Genomic DNA, 19,636 nt, shown 5'->3' with positions numbered 1-19,636 from the left:
CCCTTTTACTCCAGCACCTTGACCCCATCACCATCTCTTGCTATCAATGTCAGTTTTAAAACCATAAAATTTGGCAAGTCAGTCACCTGATAAACACTTCATTCATTCTTTCTTTCATTTATCAATAAACATGTATTAGGTACTTACATAGCAGGCACTATGCTATGTATTAGGGGCACACATATACTAAATAAACAAAATAGACATAGTCCTTTTCCTCCATGGAGTTTATCATCTAGTGAGAGAAGCAAATATCAATAAAATAATCTCATAAATAGATATAAGATACATATTCTGAAGGAGAGGTGCCTAGGATGATGAGACAGTAGGAAAAGGTATGAGGAAAAGGTTTCTGAGAGATGGGTGACCTGAGATCTGAAGGGTGAGCAGGAACTAACAACACCTCCCTCAGTAGAATAAAATGAAAGTCAGGCAGGGGGGATGGCAACATTCCAGCTACAGGAAGAGCAAGAACAGAAGCCTTGTAGTGGGAAGGGAGAAGAGAGTGCTGGAGGAACTTGAAGAAGACCTGAGTCTTTTTCAGCACAGAAGGTGATGAAAGAGAGGTACAAAGTGAGACGGTAATACCTGGGGAGGGAAGAGCCATATGCATCTTGTAGGCCATGATAAAGGTTTCGGTCTTTATCCTTTGATCAGTGGGAAGCCACTGAAATGATCATATTTGTGTTTATAAAGTTTTCTCTGCCTGAAAAGTGGAGAATCAATTGGACCAGGGGAAAGAGATTATAGATACACCAGCATATGGCCAGAAGTCCATGTGAGAGATGAAAGATTACACTGAGAGCAGAGGATTATAAATATAGAGAGGAGAACAAAAATAAATAAAATAAAAACAAATAGTCAAAATAAAATAAAACAAAATAGAGAGAAGAGATCCTTCCTAGAGTGAGATTATTGAGAAGGTATGATGGGATGAATTCTAAATCATAGGTGGAGGGCTGGCCTAAATAAGAGGAAGGCAATTTCCTCAATTTGCCAGTGGAAGGGTGGGGGTAGAAGGAGTGGAGATGGAGGTAGATTTGCATGTTTGATGGCTAGAAGTAGAAGATGTTTCCATCTGAGCACTTTGGTTTTTCTGGTGAAGTAGTAAGAGACATGTTCAGTTGATGGAGAAGCAAGAGGGGCTGGAGTTTGAGAAGTCTGAAGAAAGTTTAAATTATTGTAAGCATTATTCATAATAGCCAAAAGTAGAAACAACCCAAATCTCCACCAACTGATGAATGGATAAACGAAATTGATTTTATTTAGCAAATAAAAAGGAAGGAAGTCTTACTGATACATTCTATAACATCAATGAACCTTAGAAAATTACACAAACTGAAATAAGCCAGGCACAAAAGGCCACGTATTGTATAATTCCATTTATACAAAGTGCCCAAAATAGGCAAATCCATAGAGATGGAAAGTAGATTTGTGATTACCTAGGACTGGGGTAAATGATGTCTGGTGGTTTGGGATTGTATGGACCTAGGAAAACACATCATTAAATTTAATCATTTCCTGTGGGTGTAAACCCACTGTAAGTAGGACCTTTTGATTTTTGATGAGGCTATTTCAGTTAAGATGTGACCCACCTCAATCAGAATGGGTCTTCCTCCCACCCCCAATGTAGTTATTATTTATGTACAGGTACTAAAATTATATATATTATGAAACATAAAATACATTTTAAAGGAATATAAGTAAAATGTTTTTAATAGCATAATTGTTTTGACAAAGCAGTTTGGTTGAATACGCTTCTTTAGTTTTGAAAAATTTTAACACTTTCTCATACAGTAATGAAAAATATGGATGTAAGTTCAGTTTACTTTAATGCTTGGTTTTGATATCTGTCAGAAATGACAGATGCTGAGTTTACTCTGATGTTCAGTTTCTCTCTTTTGCCTAGGGATTTACTGTTGAATAGTGCCACCACTGTTTTTTGACTCTTGGCTCAACTTGTTCTAGATATTTAGGATTGCCCATTTAACTGCTCAGACCAGGGCTAAGGACCCACTAATGGGGTGCAGGCAAGTCTCCCAGGCCCTTGCAGATGGGGGCAGTAAAGGCACCTGACTGCCTCTTTCATTTATTATTTTTCCCTTTTCACGCACTTTTCTGGTCTGGCCAGCAGATGGCGCTCTTTGGCAGCCCTCTCAGTTCAGACCCCCAGGTGCTACAGAGGGAATGAATTCTGCTTAACTCCATGGTGGATGGTGCAAAAGCACTGTCTTCAGAGCTGGCCAGGCCTCACGACCAAACTTTTTCAGAAGCTGGTCTCCCCGATTGGTGGTGCTCACACCCTCTCTCCCTCTGCCTCCTCAGTATCCAGGCCAGGGCAGCAGGGAGTGTGCTTTAGGAGGCAAATTATTTTTAGTTCCCCTGTGGGCTTTCAGTGCAATGTCACACCCCACCCCACCTGGAAATGTGACCCCTCTAACGCAGCAGACCAAGTTCACTGGCCATAATCTGAATTTGCTGTAGGATGGGTCCCTCCCTGCCCGGGGAAGAGGAGCCCTTCAACCTCCTCTGTCTGCAGACAGTGCAGTGCACAGCCACCTCAGTCTACTGTTTGCCCCGAGGTTGGGGGGACGGCCGCTAGCCGTTGCTGCTGCAGCTTTACTCACAGAATTCTTCTTCTTTCCTTCATACCTCTCTTTCGGCTGGTGTCTGGCCTCCCCCTGGTGTCCTGAGCCTTGAGCAGCCCTCCAGATAGTCTCCGCCAGTCCTCTATTTTTTTCTGGGCGAGAAGTGATTCTTCTGTCTCTCTAATCCTCCATCTCCAGGATGGGTCTTAATCTTATTACTAGAGTCTTTCATAAGAGAATGAAAGTCAGAGAGAGAGAAAGAGAGAGAGGAAGGGAGGGCTACAGGAAGCAAGAAGCTGGACACTGATGAGTCCTGACCGAGAAAAGAAGGGGAAAGGTAGGAGAAGCCACCACATTCCTGCATCTGAAAGAGGGGTCAAAGTCCACTGGTAGCTGCTCCAGAATGCCAGTCTTCAGGCAGAAAGCACTGCCTTGATGATGCCTTGATCTGGACATTTTCTTGACCTTGAAACCATGAGTGGATAAATTTTCATGTTTAGGTTGAACAATTTCATGGTATTTATGCAGCAGCCTAGAAAACTCTAACAGATGGGGTAGAGAATGACTGCTAACCAGTCTTTTTTCATCTTTTGGGGGTGATGAAAATGTTCTGAAATTAGATAGTGGTGATGGTCTATGAGTATTCTAAAAACCACTTTATTGCACATTTTAAAAAGGTGAATTTTATGGTATGTGATTTATATCTCAATCAAGATGTTATTAAAAAAAAAAGAAAGGTTATTGCAAGGAATAAATGAGTTCACAGTCCAGATAAAAGAAGTGGATTGCTGGGCAAAAGAAATATCCTTAAAGCTAATGAAGTGCCAGGTAAGGGTCTTTTAGTTGCCTCTGAGAAGTCTTTTACTTCCCTCTGAGAGAGGAGTTGCTGGGAGAGGTGGAAGGGGCAGCCAGGCTTTACCTAGAAAGCCTTTCAGTGTAAGGATTCTGGTTAATCACCTATATCTCTTAGACAAAAGCATCTGCATCTCCAAGAATCTAGAAATTTGTTTGTGATTTATTTCCTTATTCTAAATATATATTCTCCTAATTTTGTATTTTTAAATGTGTATTCTTTTCCTTTAAAACAACTCCCCAAACCGTATATGCTCCACCCCAAGAAAACCAGGATCAGCCCCTGCTGAGCAGTGTTGAGGATCCATTTGAGGTTAATGAACAAAAATTTATAGTGATGTCATCCACCCATCCTGTTGTGTGACTTTCTCCAACCCTCAATGCAGAAGAAAGCAGATTTGGGTTCATCTAGAGTTGGGGTTTTGTGAGGTGGGAACATGTTAATGAAAATGTGGACCCTGGTACCTCTCTAAAAAAAAAAGAAAAGGAAAGCCCTACAGTGTGAGAAAAACAACAAACAATAAACTCCTCCAACCTCTAGTATAGTCCAGGCACTTAAAATTCTATGATTGCTATTCTTTATAAAAATCTTGCAAAGACTGGTATTGTCATTCCCATTTCACATATCAGGAAACTGAAGCTCAGAGACATTGTGTAATTTGTCTAAGGTCAAGTGTTCTATGATCTGAGCAATGACTCAGATCTGGAAGAAGCTAAGCCTTTGCCATACTCTAATTACCTGCCCAAAGATGAAGGTTTCTAAATCCCAATGGAACCACATCTCTTCTGATTTGTTTTCAATTCACCATGATCTTTATTTAACTGAAGATAGCATTAGAATAGCAGCTTTCTTTTCTCATAATAACTTTAAATAAGTTCTATTTTCATGGTATTTTCTGACATGGATTCCAGTAATGGAGATGATATTAACCTAATGGAAGGTTACTGAATGATGAAGTCATTCATGAATGTATAATGGGGGTGTCACTTGCCAGTGTCCCAGTTTAGGGGTCTGGAGCTTGCCTAATTCAGCAGCCTCCCTGCTCTCTCCCCAGAGCACTTCCCCATCCCCACCTCGAGGCCCCCAGGGGGCTCCATTTCATCTCACATAGGTCCCTGAGGGCTTTGGGAGGAGTCTTTGTCCGTTAGGGACTAGTTAAAGTCTGGTCAACAGGGTCATATCCCAGGTGTTTGGGTCTCCATAACTTAATCCTGTCACAAAACAAGTATGTTTCTCTTCTCTTCTTCAACATCTTTCAAGTATCTGGCTAACTACCTCCTCAAGGAAGGCTCTCTCCTGATCTGGTATGACCCATTCCATCCATTCTGCATTCACTTTGAGGTTTTGTTATCCTCACTGCACCACCTTTATCACAATCTGTACTTACGCTGACCTTTTCTTTACTGAGGTCACCACAGGAACGGTCACTTCCTTGAGTATAGGGAACTGTCTTGTCACTACCCTACTCTTTTCCTTTAAAAAACCTCAAACCAATAAGCTTCAGGCCCCAGAAAATTCCTGAGCAGTGCTGAGGATCCATTTTAGATTACTGAATCTAACTTGTTCGATTTATAGCACCTAATTAGTTTCCCACCACAATTGTACAATATTCTGAAACTCAGGAACTCCTGAATATGAATTGTGCTTTATTAAGAAAATTCTGGGAGAGGATGCAGCTCAAGTGAATGAGCGCCTGCTTCCCATTATGAGGTCCTGTGTTTGATCCCTGTACCTTCTAAAAACAAACAAACCAAAAACCAAGGGTGTTATGTCTGATCCTTTAAAAAAAAAAGCCTGAAGTCATTTTTCTCCCAGAAATGTTATTTCCTCATATTTTATCACCCTTCTCTGATAGTTTACATTACTTTCTAAATATTTTTCAGGACTTTGTTTTTTCATAAATAAATTGGAATACACATTATATTTCTATTACAGGATCATGTTAAACTCAGGACCAGGCATAAGAATTATAAGCCCACACAAGTAGGCAAGTAGACCTAGGACATCCTTTTTTCTCTTTCAACATCCCAGAGGAAGATTTTAAGCAAATACCAAGTGGAAGAAACTAACAACAAACGAGGGAATGAGAGATTTCAAAATGTCCCAGAGACATACCTAATCAGCTCCTTTGGCTCCCCCCAGAGCACCCACCACACTGGCTGGGCTCTCCGCTAACCAGCCCACGTAGCCCCTGGGGGTCCCTTCCGCCTCCTCCCCAACCTGGTAGCCGTGGCCCGTCTCCTCGCGCTTCCCGGCGCCGGCCGGTCGAGACTCCCGGGTCTCCCGCGGCGGGGACGGGAGGCGTGGCGCTCTGCTCCCAGCACCACCGTCTTCCGGCCGCTCGGCTTTGCAGGCTGTCAAGAACCCCCACCCCCGCCCGCCCTCCGAAACTCCCGGTTTAGAGCAGAACAAACTCCGAATTGCACTCGGACTGAGCCAAAGGTGGCAAACCGGGGATAGAGCATTCGAATGTTCCTCGAGCCTTTCCCGCCGAGGCCTCCGCCGCCTGCTCCAGCTCGGAGCCCGCAGCGGGGTCCGGCCGAACCGCCGCCGAGCAGCCGAGGACCCCGCTCCCGCTTCCCCAACTAGAGAGAGATCCCAGGGTGCCTCTCGGGCTCCCGCTCCCTCTCTCACGCCCTCCGCCCAGCCCGAGTAGTTTGGGCTGGAAGCGCTTAGGCGGTGTTTCCGAGAAAGCCTGGCAGAAACCGGAGCGGGGCGCGAACGTGGGAAGGGGAGGAGGAAAGGGAGGAAGAGGGAGCGCGGAGGCCGGGAGAGGGAGGGATCCCGGCCGGGGGCCGGGCGCTCAAAACCTGCCGCGCGGCCCGGGGGGGCAGGCGGCGGGGGAGGAGCGCGAGGGGACGCGACTGTGGGATCCCTCCCCGGCGCTGCCGGCCGAGAGCCTCGCTCCTCCACTGCTCCCCGCCCTCTTCGGCGGCGGCGAGAGGGGATCCACCCTCCGGCAGGACCTGCACCTTCCCCAGCGCCCAACGTCTCGCTCTCCGCCGCGGAATCGGCTGCTCCCTCCGTAGTCCGAGACCCGCCCCGCCTGCGCCCCCTGCCCGCGGGAGCCCAGCGGCTTCCCCTTTCCTTCCCGCTTCCCGGGCGCCGCGAAGTGACCCACCCTCCCCCGAGGAGGGAGAAGGAGGGGAGTCCGCCGCGCGCACCGAAACCGAGAGCCGGCGACTGGAGAGGGCACCGCGCGGGGGCATTGTGTGTGTCTGTTTGTGTTTGTGCGGGTTTCGGAAAGCGCTCCGGGGAGGTTCGTCTGAAGGGGCGGAGCTCAAGGGACCGAGACTCCAGCTCGGAGAGGGGGCAGAGTCCCGCGAAGACGCCGGCCCGGCGGAGCCGGAACGCTGTGGAGGCAGGGGGGGGGGGGACGGCGCGCCAGGCGGCCAGGCGGCGCCCTGAAGGGAGGCCGTGGCCGCGCGCCCGAAAGGGTCTGAGCCCCGCGGCCCCTACCCTGAGCTGTCGCTGGCGGCGGTGCGGCCAGTGTCTGCGCACGTACTTGGACCTGCGTGGGGAGGCGCGGACGCGGGAAGCCGGCGAGAGAGACCCCGGCGGGAGCCTGCCCGCTCCGTCGGCCCCCGGAGCGCGGCCCGGAGAGCCAGGTCCTCGCCGCTGAGCGCCCGCAGGCGTCGGCTGCGTCGGGAGCGCGCCGGGCCGCAAGCCCCTCAGTCCCTCCGCTGTCCGGCCGGGAGCCCGAGAGGCGCGCACCATGAGCGGCGGCGAAGTGGTCTGCTCCGGATGGCTCCGCAAATCCCCCCCGGAGAAGAAGTTGAAGCGTTATGTAAGTAGAGGTTTGGCGGCTGCTCCGCGGGCCTTCGCGCCGACACCCCCTCCCCAGCCCGCGCCCGGGCGGCTGCAGCCGGCAGCGCGCGGGGCTGGCTCTTCCACTTAATCCCGGTCTCTTTTCCTCTCTGCCCCTTCCCCCGATCCGGCTCCGGACGGGGTGCTGTACCCTCACGCCCTAGTTTACACTTTGCCGGGCAAGGTTCTTCCTTCAGATTGCACACGGCCTGCATTTGGGACTTATTGTCCCGTAGGAGGGCCCAGGATCTCCAGATGAACAACCCGCTGCACGGTTTTGTTATTCCTTTTAGCAAGCGCGGGGTGGGGAGGGGACGAGAGAGGAGCCTTCTTCGCTCTTTATGTCTGCATCATTATTATGTGTAACTGAATTTCCCGCACTAGGAAAACCGATGAGGTTTTAGAACTACCCGGGGAGCGCTAAACCTCGCTTTGGTCCACACCACCTCTCTCCTTCTGGAGATGGGTGGCGTGGAGGGGTTGGGGTGGACTGGGGCTAAAAAACTGGTATTTGAGACAAGCATCTCAGATCAGCGCAAAAGGAAAGGAGAGGAAAGTTCTTAACGCGCCCTACCGTTTGCTTAGCAGGGTTCACATTTTCGCGGTTTTGAATCGAGGGACATTTGGAGTTTGGCCCGCGAGCCTTGGCGTTTTGCTGCGAGAGGAGGGCGCTGGGGGGAGCCTGGTGGCTGGTGTTCAGGCGCCTTGGACGCGCTGTCAAGCCCTGTAGGAGGGGACAGCTGAAGCCAGAAGGGATTTCTGTGTGTTGAGATCCTTTTCCAGGACACCAGAGTGGCTTAAGGGAAACTTTTGTAATTGATACAAGATCCTGTATTATGAACCGTTTTAGCTGTTAAGAAAACTATTCCTTGAAAGAGCCAACGTTAGTTTAGTGGAAATCTGTGTTCTGCTCAGTCATCTGGCTTCTTTTGTCACTGCCTCCTACAAGGAAAGAAATGACACTTTTTGACTTATGGAGATATGTTTTTCAGGTAAAATGTGTTTTCAGAAGCAAAATTTATGTCCCTTCTAATATGAATTTTCTACCTGGTGCTGACACTTGTGCCAGTGGAACCTGTGTCTTGAGGATAGCTACGAAGCAGTGTTAGAGTTCAAGTTAATCCAGTTAGTCACTGTTTGCTTGCCTGCAAGAGAGTGAAGTGCAATATTTAACTTTACTGACAGCTCACCAATGAGTTTTTGGTTTACTTTCTGCCAGAATTTGTTATAGACAAGCAATTGTTATTTGATGCCAAAATCCTGGAAAAGTTCTACAGAGATTTGAGTCTTTCCAAATCCTCCCTTTACACCTATCATAGTTTGCCTGAATAATATGGTTAAAAATGAGAGAATTAATTTTAAAAATTTGGGAGAGGCAGTGGGTTCTTTTTCAGGTCTTGGTTCTAAAGAGAGACTTTATATACAGACATATATTTATTTTGAGAAGATACAGTTTAGGAAAGACAGAACTGATTGGCTAAAATAATGGGAACTAAAAAAATAATCATTTGCTGAACTAGGAACTGATAATAGAAGTTTAATGCATTCTTTCCCATGTTTTGGTTAATGTCTCTCCCAAGTATCAAGCACTATACTAGGCACCATTAGTTTAGAAAATAAGTAGGAAAAAAAAAATCCTGCTATTTGGGCTTGCAGCTATGTACTTTAAATCAGGAAGAAAATCAAACAAAAATTTTTAACAAGGACAAAAATTGGAAAGTCCAAATAAAATGTATATATATCATCTCATCCCATTCAATCCTCACAATTATATGAGGTAGGTATTAGCTCTGTTTTACAGATGAGAAAACAGTCTATACAACCAGAACATGCCAGAGGCAAGATTTGAACTCAGGTTTGCCTGATTCACTGGACTATAAAAGTTAATGGGCCTCATCTGGTTTGTTTCAAAAGTGAGACTCAGACTAGATCAACTGTAAAGATCCATTCAGATTGTAACTTTCTGTGGTTCTGTCAGTATTTGTAGAGAAAGCAAGGAAGAGGTGGGTTGTGAACCAGATGTGCCAAAGAAGTGCAAAGGAAGCTTAAGACCAGATCTTTGTCTTCAAGCAGCTTTCTGAGTATTTGGGAAGATGAAACAAGAATATGTGAAAAAATTGAGCCAGTAGTGCAGTCATTTATGATTCTGTGCCCAAGTTGAGTGGTGTGAATATTTTTTAGCTGTTTAGAGGAACAAACTCAATGTAGATTGGAACCATGGGGAGACTTTAGGGAGACAGTGGGCTCATAATTATTTCAAATGGGGAAAGAATAGGTCTAACAACTGGAGGGAGACAGGGTTTTTCTTGCCCAGCAGAGCCTTTGTGTTTTCTTTAAGAACTAGCGGAGTGCACAGAGATGGCTCAGTAAGACAGTGGGAAGGGCCGCTGTCAGAATTGGGGGAGCTGAAAGGATTAGGTGGAGCGATATATGATAAATGAGGCTTGTCTTATATTTTAACTGTCAGGTTGCTCAAAAGATTTTGACATTCCCAGATTATTGATCTTTTGATGTTGATATCCAACTTAGATTGCTTTTGCTAAAGCTGCTTTTAATGATCAAAGATATGGAGGTTACCTATGCCTGTTCTGTTTTCTGGATGAGAAGAAACATTGTTGACCACCTGATAGGCAAAATGTTACTTGATAATGGTTTTAAATGAATGGATTTGCTGTGAAAGGATATTTTGAATGCATGATACCCTATTTGTTAAATGAGACTTCAGGGAGTTAAGGGTTATGATTCTGTCAGTAAACATTTGGCCTATGGAACTTTGACAGTTGTCAGCATCTCCTTGATTCAAGGACAACCTAGGACGTGTGCTAAACATTTCCTAAGTCCCTTGCTCAGTAATGTCACTACCCCAAAGAGGACTGTAATGTCTGGAAGCTCTTCCTGCCCCTCTTTTTTGGCTATTTCCAGCAGTAGTCAGACATATTCTCAAGTTTTTGCTTGCAACAACTCAAGTAGTGTAATTATTCTGTTGGAGGAAAATTTTTTTGTGTGTAGTCATTATGTTAGTAAACATTCAGTGCAAATTCCTAATGTTTTGTTTTTACCTTTTCAAGTGTGACTGGAACATTGTTTCTCTTAAGAAAGATCATCAGCTAGCAATTGCATTAAGCTCTTGTTAATGATACTTAATGCTTTTGTTGTGTGTGGGCTTAATGGTAAGTGCAAAACTCTCCATGTAAAAGTTGGCCAGTTCTCTAAATTTTATCTCTGTCTTTTGGGATTCATAAAATACCATTAGGAAGGTGTGTCAGTTTGGAAAGTAGATTTAAAACTCTGCTATTTTTAATTACTTTTTAAAAGTTCATCTTTGAACAAAATTCAGTAATAAGGCAGGAGTTATACTTGTCTAATCTGGTTGACAGATGAATTGATACTTATAGTATGTTCTGCCATAGTAAATGTGCTTTATAAAAGTATAAGAAAATGATAAACCACTTTTTGAGATTAAGTAAAAGTCATATTCTGGAGTCAACAAATTATGTGGAGATACAGTCATTTTTAGTTTGAGGACGTTTAATAGGTGATAGATTCAAAATATAAGTGCCAGCACTTGTAATTTCCTTGCAGAAACTAACATGGGCAAAAGAGATATCTAGTAGGTGTTTTGGTTTGTTTTTAAGGTAATTTGATGCAATCATTGATGCTTTTTTATGGGTAGATGTACTACCATGTAAAGAACCCCAGACTGTGTCAGGGCCTTGGGTTCTACTTGGCATGGGGGAGCTTCTTCTTGTAGAGTTTCTTGTAGACCTCATAATGGATAAATCTTAGTCAGTTGTTCATCTTAAATAGTTGAGTGAATATATCACTCTTTGGGGCCCCTCTGGCATTTCTCCTGACAGAATTGCAAGTTCCCTGAGCACAGGGTCTTTGACTGCCCTAGTTCACTCTACTGGATGCTGTGTCTTCAGGGCAGTGCCTGGCTCAGAGTAGAAGTTCAACCAATATCTGTTGACTGCATGAATAAACAAATGTTTCTTGACCTTTTGTAACATGTTGTGCATGAAATACAGTGGGGGAAAGACCCACTCCCAGCCCTGAAGGAGCTTCTAATCTATTTGTGAAGACTGGCTATAAACACAGGGACTTGAAATCATTTTACAAGAGATATTACAAGGCCAAATATGATTAATTGGCAAGCAAATGATGAGGACAGTAAGGGCTTAGGAGAGCAGATGAGAGGGAGCTGGGAAGGTGATGGCCAGGTAAAACTTCAGAAGAAAGAACTGAGGTACTGCTGGCAGAAATGAGGAAAACCTAAGAGGAGGCTGGTTTTAGAGGAATAGCGAGGACTCTGTGAGTTTAGACATCCTAGTGAAAAGAACCACTTCAAAACACCTCAGTTTCGTGCATGGAGTTTGGACATCAGGTGTAACTTCTAGTTTGAGAGGTTTCTGTTTCTGCCATAACCTAGTGCTCCTGGTGGAAACCTGACCACAAGTAAATTTTCTATATCAGTCTAGAAGCAAACAAATAAAACAACTTGTTTGCTTACCTGAACTTATTGAAATTCCAAGGGACATTTGTTATTTAAAATTTCTGAATGTCTGTTTTGAACTAAATAATTCATTCTGGCAAGCATTTAGTTTATAACAGAGAGGGAGCATGTTCTGGTGGGAGGAAGAATAAAAGAGCCTTTGATTCCTTTGCTTCTGAGTTCCAGCAGGAGGGCCAGGGCTGCCTTGGGCTACTGTCTTATTTTGGACTTTGGAAGCCATTTTAGCCCAGCTGTGTGTGTGCCAGCTAGTGTTAGAGGAAAGAGAATAACGCCATTGGATCACGTTAAACTCCTTCTGACTGTTGATGGAGGGTTTTCTCTCAGTTCACATTCTGTGCATTAACATGGTGGCTAATTTCTACCAAGTTAGAGCTCCATCTGAATTTGCCATATGAACTTGGAAAGAAGTCACAACATTTCTGTGACTCCTTTTATCTCAGTCTGTCAGCCGAGTACAGAAAACTTAATAAGTCTCAAATCTTTTTATTCTCTCCTCGGCTACCAAGCATACATAAAATTAGCATTCTTTCCTTTATATTACTTCTGGGGAAAAAGCAGCTCACTGTACTGTGGGTTTCCACATTTATTAAATAAGTAGCCTCTTCAATTGCCAACTGTATTATTGCAGGAGCCTTAATGAATTGTAGATGGAAATTTAGGCCTGTTGAAATGCTGGGAAAAGTTATTTTATGAACTGGAAGCTTTTGACCATTCCAGGCTTGTGTGTGTGCTGTCATTCATAATAGGAGAATGCCTTAACTGGAAAAAGAGACTTTTTTGTATTTTAAGCAGTTTATTATTTATAGGTACAACATTCTCCCCAGTTGAGGAGAAAAGTTCTTATTGCTGAATGCATATGTGGTAGAGCCTTCACAGCTTTTGACCCTCTCAGAGCCCACTTTATAAAAAATAGTTAAGACGGTGCACTGTAGTGCATGTTTGGTTATCTCTGTTACATTAGCTCTTGAAGCATTCTGATTACAACTTGTAGTTGCCAAGCCCTCTCCTGCAGTATTATCTGGAACAAAAATTTTCCATGTGGTTGTTTTTAGCAGAGCTACTATATGCAAACTGCACATGAAGATATAAGTTGCAAAGGAATAGAGCCTCTGAGGAAATGTGAGTTATCTTAATTTTTTCCCACCATTTATTGTTCTTTTCTTATCTATTTACATTTGTTTCAGAAATTTTTATCATATTTCTAAACTCAGTTTTCCTTTTATTTTTATATACTAAAAAGAATGCCAAGTTTACTAAGTTTTCCTTATGGTAAAAGCTTTTTATTTTGCATTGGTCCTTGGCCTAGGTTAGGTGTTCAAAAAACAATGTCCTAAAAGAATAAAAACAAATAGTTACATTGTTCTATGAATTAAAAACAATATACTGAGAGTCCAAAAGTTTCTTTTCAATTTAAAAACTTAGCTTTTTTTTAAGGAAGAAAAAAATACTAAACTTTGCTTTAGCTATCCTGTTTCATTGTTTTTGCTTTCCTTTCTTTCTTTATTTTCTTTTGCTTTGACTCATTTTTTTTAAAACTGTTTTATCCTCTCTTTAAAAACATGGGGAAAAAAATCAAAATTCCATTTTACATTTCAAGGGAAATGTGAGAGGAAGCCATCCTGCAGTCTGAAGAGGGAAAGAATGTCAACGAACACCATGGTTTAGTAACTTCTATGTTGCTTGGTTGAAATTGATATTGTTATTTCTTAGAGCTATTTAGCAATTAACATTAAATAAATAGGTGAATATAGTTTTAATTAAGAAGACTGTTTTAATGAAATGAAAATCCAGGACAATAACATCAGAAGAAGGTGGGGAAGTCAATCTATTTTTGTTGCTGCTTTTATTATATTTAATGCATCAGTTGCTATATAAATTTTTTTGTTTTTATTTTTGGTACTGGGGCTGGGCATCGAACCTAGGCCTGGTATATGGGAAGCTGGCACTCAACCACTGAGCTATACCAGCACCCCAAGTTGGTTTTTTTGTTTGTTGTTTGTTTTGTTTTTAAGAGGTACCAGGGATCAAACCTGGAACCTTGTATTGGGGAGCAGGCACTCAATCACTTGAGCTACATCCATTCCCCCTGTATAATTTTATTGGCTGTTTACTTTTTTAGTAGGAAAGGTGAAAAGCATCCTTTGTCTCAGTCCCCTGTCCTCTTCCTCTTTTACTATCTCAAGCGTAACCAACATCCCAAAGTATTTGTGTCATAATTTTCACACACACATTCTTACACTTTTTATCTAAGAAGGGGGAGTCAATTCATGTCACTGTTATGTGGTAAACAAAAATAGGAGTAATAGTGTTCCACACAGCATGTGAATTCTTTTTCTCTCCTGAAATGCAGTTTTAAGTAACCTGGTGTTTTGGGAAATGTGGTTAGGCCACTTTCTGACTGGCAGAACTCCTCCCTGAGATGACTACCTGATTAAAGAATTAAGTACCTGGTGTGCTTTCTCAGCTCTAGTCCATAGCACATTCCCATCAGTGCCATGACCCAAGTCAAAGGAGCCAAGAGTCAAATTCATTAGGAAGAGAGATACTTGGTGAAACCCTACCTGCAACGATTTGAATTCCAATGGTGTGCAGAGCTTGATAAGGAACGATGACCTCATTCATTTAGGGAGGTATTATTTGAACCCCCTACCCTCTGGCTAAGTTATAATTGACCCAGATTGTGTAGGAGTATTGGGCTTTGTAAGTTCTCTTATAGTTCTAAGTGTTTGAAGCATTAAGAAAAGGTAAAAGGAAATACTGAACTGGTAAGAATGTAAGCTATTTGGAAAGGTGATATGTTCCTAGTGATGCAATTTAAAAAAACCAAAGGGCTCTGAGTAATCGGTGCTGGGTATATACGTCATTTATCTCCAAAGAACAGGCTACAAAATTAAGTTGGTTTTATTGAACAGTGTTCTCTCTCTCTCTCTCTCTTCCTTTAAGCAGTCAAATTGTCAAAGGTTAAGTTTATAAACGTTTAATGCTCAAAACAAGAAAAACAAGCCTAATATATTTTTCTAGATTTTCACAGTGACCCAGAGTGCACACAGTAGAAGGTGTGTACACATGATCTATTTGCAAGGAAAATTGTGGATTTATTCATCATTCTTTGGTGTTTGTAATAAGATATTAATTTCCACAGGACAAAGATTGTATTTGTACTCTGTGTCTAAAATGTACGGTGTAGTACTACCTTGCACAATCTCTTTAAGCATGACCAAATAATTGTAGATTTTTGAACCTAAAATTATAAATCATTTAGTCCAGTATTTCTCAACCTTTTCTAATCCATTGCCCTCCCATGTATTGTTTGATTGCCCTTTGGTTTTTAATCCAGATTTACTTTACATAATTTGTACTATGAAAATAATAGCTATATTGAATATCTTTTTTCAGATTATACCTATCTCCTCCACTAGTCAGGGGTCCAACCTCCTCATTTTACAGGAAATTAAAATTAGCCTCAGGGAGACTAATTGATTTGTCCAAGGTCATACAACTTAACCAGCTGTTCTGGCAGGGCCAGAACTGGAATTTGGATCTCCACATCTGTCTGGTCAGCTCCTTTTCGTCACTGAGTGAATGCCTGCTGTAAACAAGGCACTGTAAAGAATTGAAAAGAAGAGGAAGAAGAGGGCAGGGTCTCTCCCCTTCAAGAGTTGTATGCTACTAAGGGGCATATCATCCACTCAGTTATACAGATTATACCATGAGCAATGATATACAACACAAAGCTCTAGAAGATTTCAGGCTAACCCCAGGACTCTGTGAAGGCTTAGTGAAGGCAGCAAGAAAAATTGTACCAGAACCTTACAAGATGGATTCAGTCCTCAAGGATGGGGCTGAGGTTGAGACCTGATTTCTGTTGCTTTTACTCTTGAGAGGGTTGTGTACTTAGCTGCCCTCTCTTCCTTTCCTGTCACCCACTCGTTCCATAATGGAATACAGCCTTACTCCTTTTTCTGTTACCTTTTAAACAGCTCCCATTCAGGTTTCCAGAGGCCTCCTTGTTGCCAAATATGGCAGATACTTTTCAGTTCTTATTTTTTATGGAGCCCTTGGCTGTATTGATGGAGCTGACTAATCCCTCATCTCTAACATGTTCTTTCCTGTTACCTCCTTGACACTCTACTCTGGTTTTCTGAAATGTTAGAGTTCTAAGGTTAGCCCTAAATGGGCTCTTCTCCCCTCTCTGTTAGTAATTCTTCCTCTGTCATGAGGTCACTGAATTTCTTTGAAAAGTTGATAAAAGCTCTGAGTTCTTCTTTTTTCTTACAGACTTACACACAAACATTGTAATTGCATGTTTGCTGACCTTGACGCCCATTTATGGAATTTAAAGCCCAGTTAATTGCTCCTGGTGATTCAAAGACTCTATCTTATCCCATTTCTCACTAGAGATCTATTTGTTTCCTATATCTATCTGCCTGGATACCCCACAGCAACTCTTAGTCAGAATGTCCACAACAGGTCTTATCATCCTCTCCCTAAGCTTGGTCCTCTTACTGTTCCTTTTCTCAGAATCATACCACCATCCCTCTATCCAGTGGCTTAAGCCAGGTTTTCTTTGACTTTTTTTTCTCTCTCATTCTCCACACCCAATGTGACAAAATCAGTTTTATCTTCTAAATATCTCTTGACTCGTTGGCCCCTCCGTAGCTTAAGCTACTGTGGTAGTTTGGAGTTGTATGTGCCCCAGAAAAACATGTTCTTAAATCTAATCCATTCCTGTGGTTGTGGACCCATTGTATAATAAGTTGCACCTTTGATGAGACTACTTCAGTTAAGGTGTGACCCACTTCATTCAGGATAGGTCTTAATTCTAGTACTGGAGTCCTTTAAAGAGAATGAAATTCAGATAAAGAGCGAGAAAGCCACTGAATCAAGAAGCTGAAATCAACGGAACCCTAAAAAGAAGAGAGAAACCAGCAGGCGCCACCATGGGCCTTGCCATTTGGCAGAGGAGCCAGGGATCATCAGCAGCTGATCTTTGAGGAAGAAAGCATTGCCTTGATAATGGTTGATTTGGATATTTTCCTGGCCTCAAACTGTAATCTAATAAATTCCCATTGTTTAAGCCATTGCATTTCACTGGAGTCTGCTTGGAGCAGCTTTAAGCTACCTTTGCCTTTCTTTTGGATGCCACAATAGCCAGTTGGTCTGCCTGCGAGTCTTGGCCCTCTCTGAATTGTCTTTATCAACGCAGCCAGAATGACCTTTCTGAAATGCAAATCCGTTCCCGTTTGAATCTGTACGCAATGCTCTCTGCTCTCAGGACTGTGACGTGGCACCCGCATCTTCCCAGCATTGTTGGCTGCCACGTGCTCCACTTGAGTGAGACTGAACTTTTAGGTCCCAAGTTGGCCTTGTTCTCTCAGACTGTGGGCCTCTGCACATATTCTTCTTTCCTTAGGGAATTATTGCTTCTCCCTCCTCTGCCTTGTCCACCTACTGTCTTTTATTCTGTTTCTTCTGGGAGCCTTCCCTGAACTCCCCCTTACCACCATCACACAGATGGCATGGGCCAGGAACGTCCGTTTTGTTCTCCTGTGATGCTGTCATTTCAGCGTCTAGCACTGTCACACTTGATTATACTTGCTTGTTTAATTATGTTCCCTTTAGATGGTATTTCAACATCATGACTTTCGTGAGCCCTGGAGACTTTTGGCCTTCATGGCCCTTTCCCTCAAAAAATATTAAAATTTTTATTTTGTGTTGGTATAACGACAAATATATTGCCAGCTAGATTTGTTATAGATTCACTATTATTATAGTCATTTTATAGTAATTTTAAAAGTAATTAAAATTGAGACAATTTTGTGGACTCCTAATATTATTATGGGCCCCAGGCCCTGTGCCTGCCATGCCTGAGAGAGACAACCAGCTGTTAAAATGGCCATAAGAAATACTTGGGACATTAGAAATTCTTTGGAGATAAAGTTGACAGGATATGTCAACTGATTGGGACTAGGAAAGTTACTTTGCTATGTGGCACCTTTTTTCTTTTTTTTTAGAAGGTGCCCGGGAATGAGCCTGGGACCTCATACATGTGAAGCAGGCACTCAGCCACTGAGTCACACCTGCTCCCCATGTGCCACTTTTGCAATGGTGAGTTTTTTAGTCACTTACACTTTTAATCAAAATGTCATATAGACAAACAGTTGACATATAAATATTTTCAGTTTTTAAGTCTGATTTTTAAAAACCTTTTTACTTTTTATTTTTTATTAGAGAAGTTGTAAGCTTACGAAACAACCATGTGTAACATGCAGAATTCCCTTACATCACTGCTCTAACAACACCTTTCATTGTTGTACAACATGTGTTACAGATTATAAAAGAACATCATCAAAACATTACTGCTTGGCAGCGCACGTGGCCCAGTGGTTAGGGCATCTGTCTACCACATGGGAGGTCTGCGGTTCAAACCCCGGGCCTCCTTGACCCATGTGGAGCTGGCCCATGCTCAGTGCTGATGCGCGCAGGTGGTGCTGTGCCACGCAGGGGTGTCCCCCGCGTAGGGATGCCCCACGCTCAAGGAGTGCATCCTGTAAGGAGAGCCGCCCAGTGCAAAAGAAAGTGCAGCCTGCCCAGGAATGGCGCCACACACACGGAGAGCTGACACAACAAGATGACGAAACAAAAAGAAACACAGATTCCCATGCCACTGACAATAACAGAAGCAGACAAAGAAGACGCAGCAAATAGACACAGAGAACAGATAACCGAGGGGGGGAGGGGAGAGAAATAAATAAATAAATAGATCTTTAAAACAAAACAAAACCAAAAAAAAACATTACTGCTATGGCCCACAGCTTACATTTGGTATCTATTTTTTTCCATAAACCTCCCTATTATGAACACTATATATTAGTATTGTACAGTTGTCACAGTTCGTGAGAGAACGCTCTCATCTTTGTACTGTTTTTTTTTTTAATTCCCCCCACCCTCCTTTTTCGCTGCGTGTTCTTCTTTGTCCGCTTCTGTTGTTGTCAGCGGTAGAGGAATCTGTGTTTCTTTTTGTTGCGTCATCTTGCTGCGTCAGCTCTCCGTGTGTGTGGCGCCATTCCTGGGCAGGCTGCACTTTTTTCGCGCTGGGCGGCTCTCCTTACGGGGCACACTCCTTGCAGGTGGGGCTCCCCTACGCGGGGGACACCCCTGCATGGCAGGGCACTCTTTGTGCGCATCAGCACTGTGCATGGGCCAGCTCCACATGGGTCAAGGTGGCCCGGGGTTTGAACCGCGGACCTCCCATGTGGTAGACGGACGCCCTAACCACTGGGCCAAGTCTGCTTCCTCATCTTTGTACTGTTAATCACTGTCCATCTTCCACCATATGGCTTGCTCTGTTACACAGCCCCTTGCTTTGTACAACCCAGAAGTGTACACTCGTGGCCCTCAGTTTCATCAGAGTTGTGCTGCCTTTGCCTCAGTAAATTTTAGAACATTTTCCTTAGTCTACCCTTAGTTGACCCTTAGCATTGCTAAGTACTTTCTTTGACATTGGTGCAATAATATACAATATTGCTGTTAACAATAGTCCATAAGTTACATTAGCTGTATTTTTCCTATGTTTAACCATATTCTTAACACCTGGTAATAAGTACATACATTTGTTCTAGTCATAGAAGAACATTCTTGTATTTGTACTGTTAAGGACAATCCTCATCCACCACCAGGTTCACTGTTTTACCCTCCCTGGATCATTATCTAGCTTTCTTTCAATTGACGTTTACATCTCTAGACTTGCCTTTTTAGCCAAAATCACATTTATAAATCAGCAGTGTTAAACTCACTGTAATGTGTTACCATCAACTCTATCCATTTCCACATGTTTACAATCAAACTAATTAAAAATTCTACATACATTAAGCA

At 43.1% G+C, this 19,636-nt stretch overlaps 1 protein-coding gene across 8 annotated transcripts in view; it reads left to right on the top strand.

The window, feature by feature from the left end:
* Positions 1 to 6,357: 6,357 nt before the first annotated feature.
* The window catches only part of GAB1 (GRB2 associated binding protein 1), a 140,832-nt gene continuing 127,553 nt past the window's right edge, over positions 6,358 to 19,636 (top strand). For 6 of the 8 annotated variants that reach the window (XM_004471925.4, XM_004471923.4, XM_023582653.3 and 3 more), the window contains exon 1: positions 6,358 to 7,228. In XM_004471925.4, the coding sequence (XP_004471982.2) occupies positions 7,157 to 7,228 (72 nt within the window). In that variant the 5' untranslated portion in view covers positions 6,358 to 7,156. Of the gene's footprint in view, positions 7,229 to 12,658; positions 12,881 to 19,636 lie in introns of those variants that run through there. The other 2 variants (XM_071214514.1, XM_071214512.1) reach the window with 2 other exon arrangements.

This window comes from Dasypus novemcinctus, chromosome 1 (genome assembly GCF_030445035.2).
Source record: "Dasypus novemcinctus isolate mDasNov1 chromosome 1, mDasNov1.1.hap2, whole genome shotgun sequence".
In the NCBI taxonomy this organism is placed as follows: Eukaryota; Metazoa; Chordata; class Mammalia; order Cingulata; family Dasypodidae; genus Dasypus; species Dasypus novemcinctus.
Note: the sequence above shows the minus strand (reverse complement) of the source record. Positions and strands in the feature narration are given on the sequence as shown.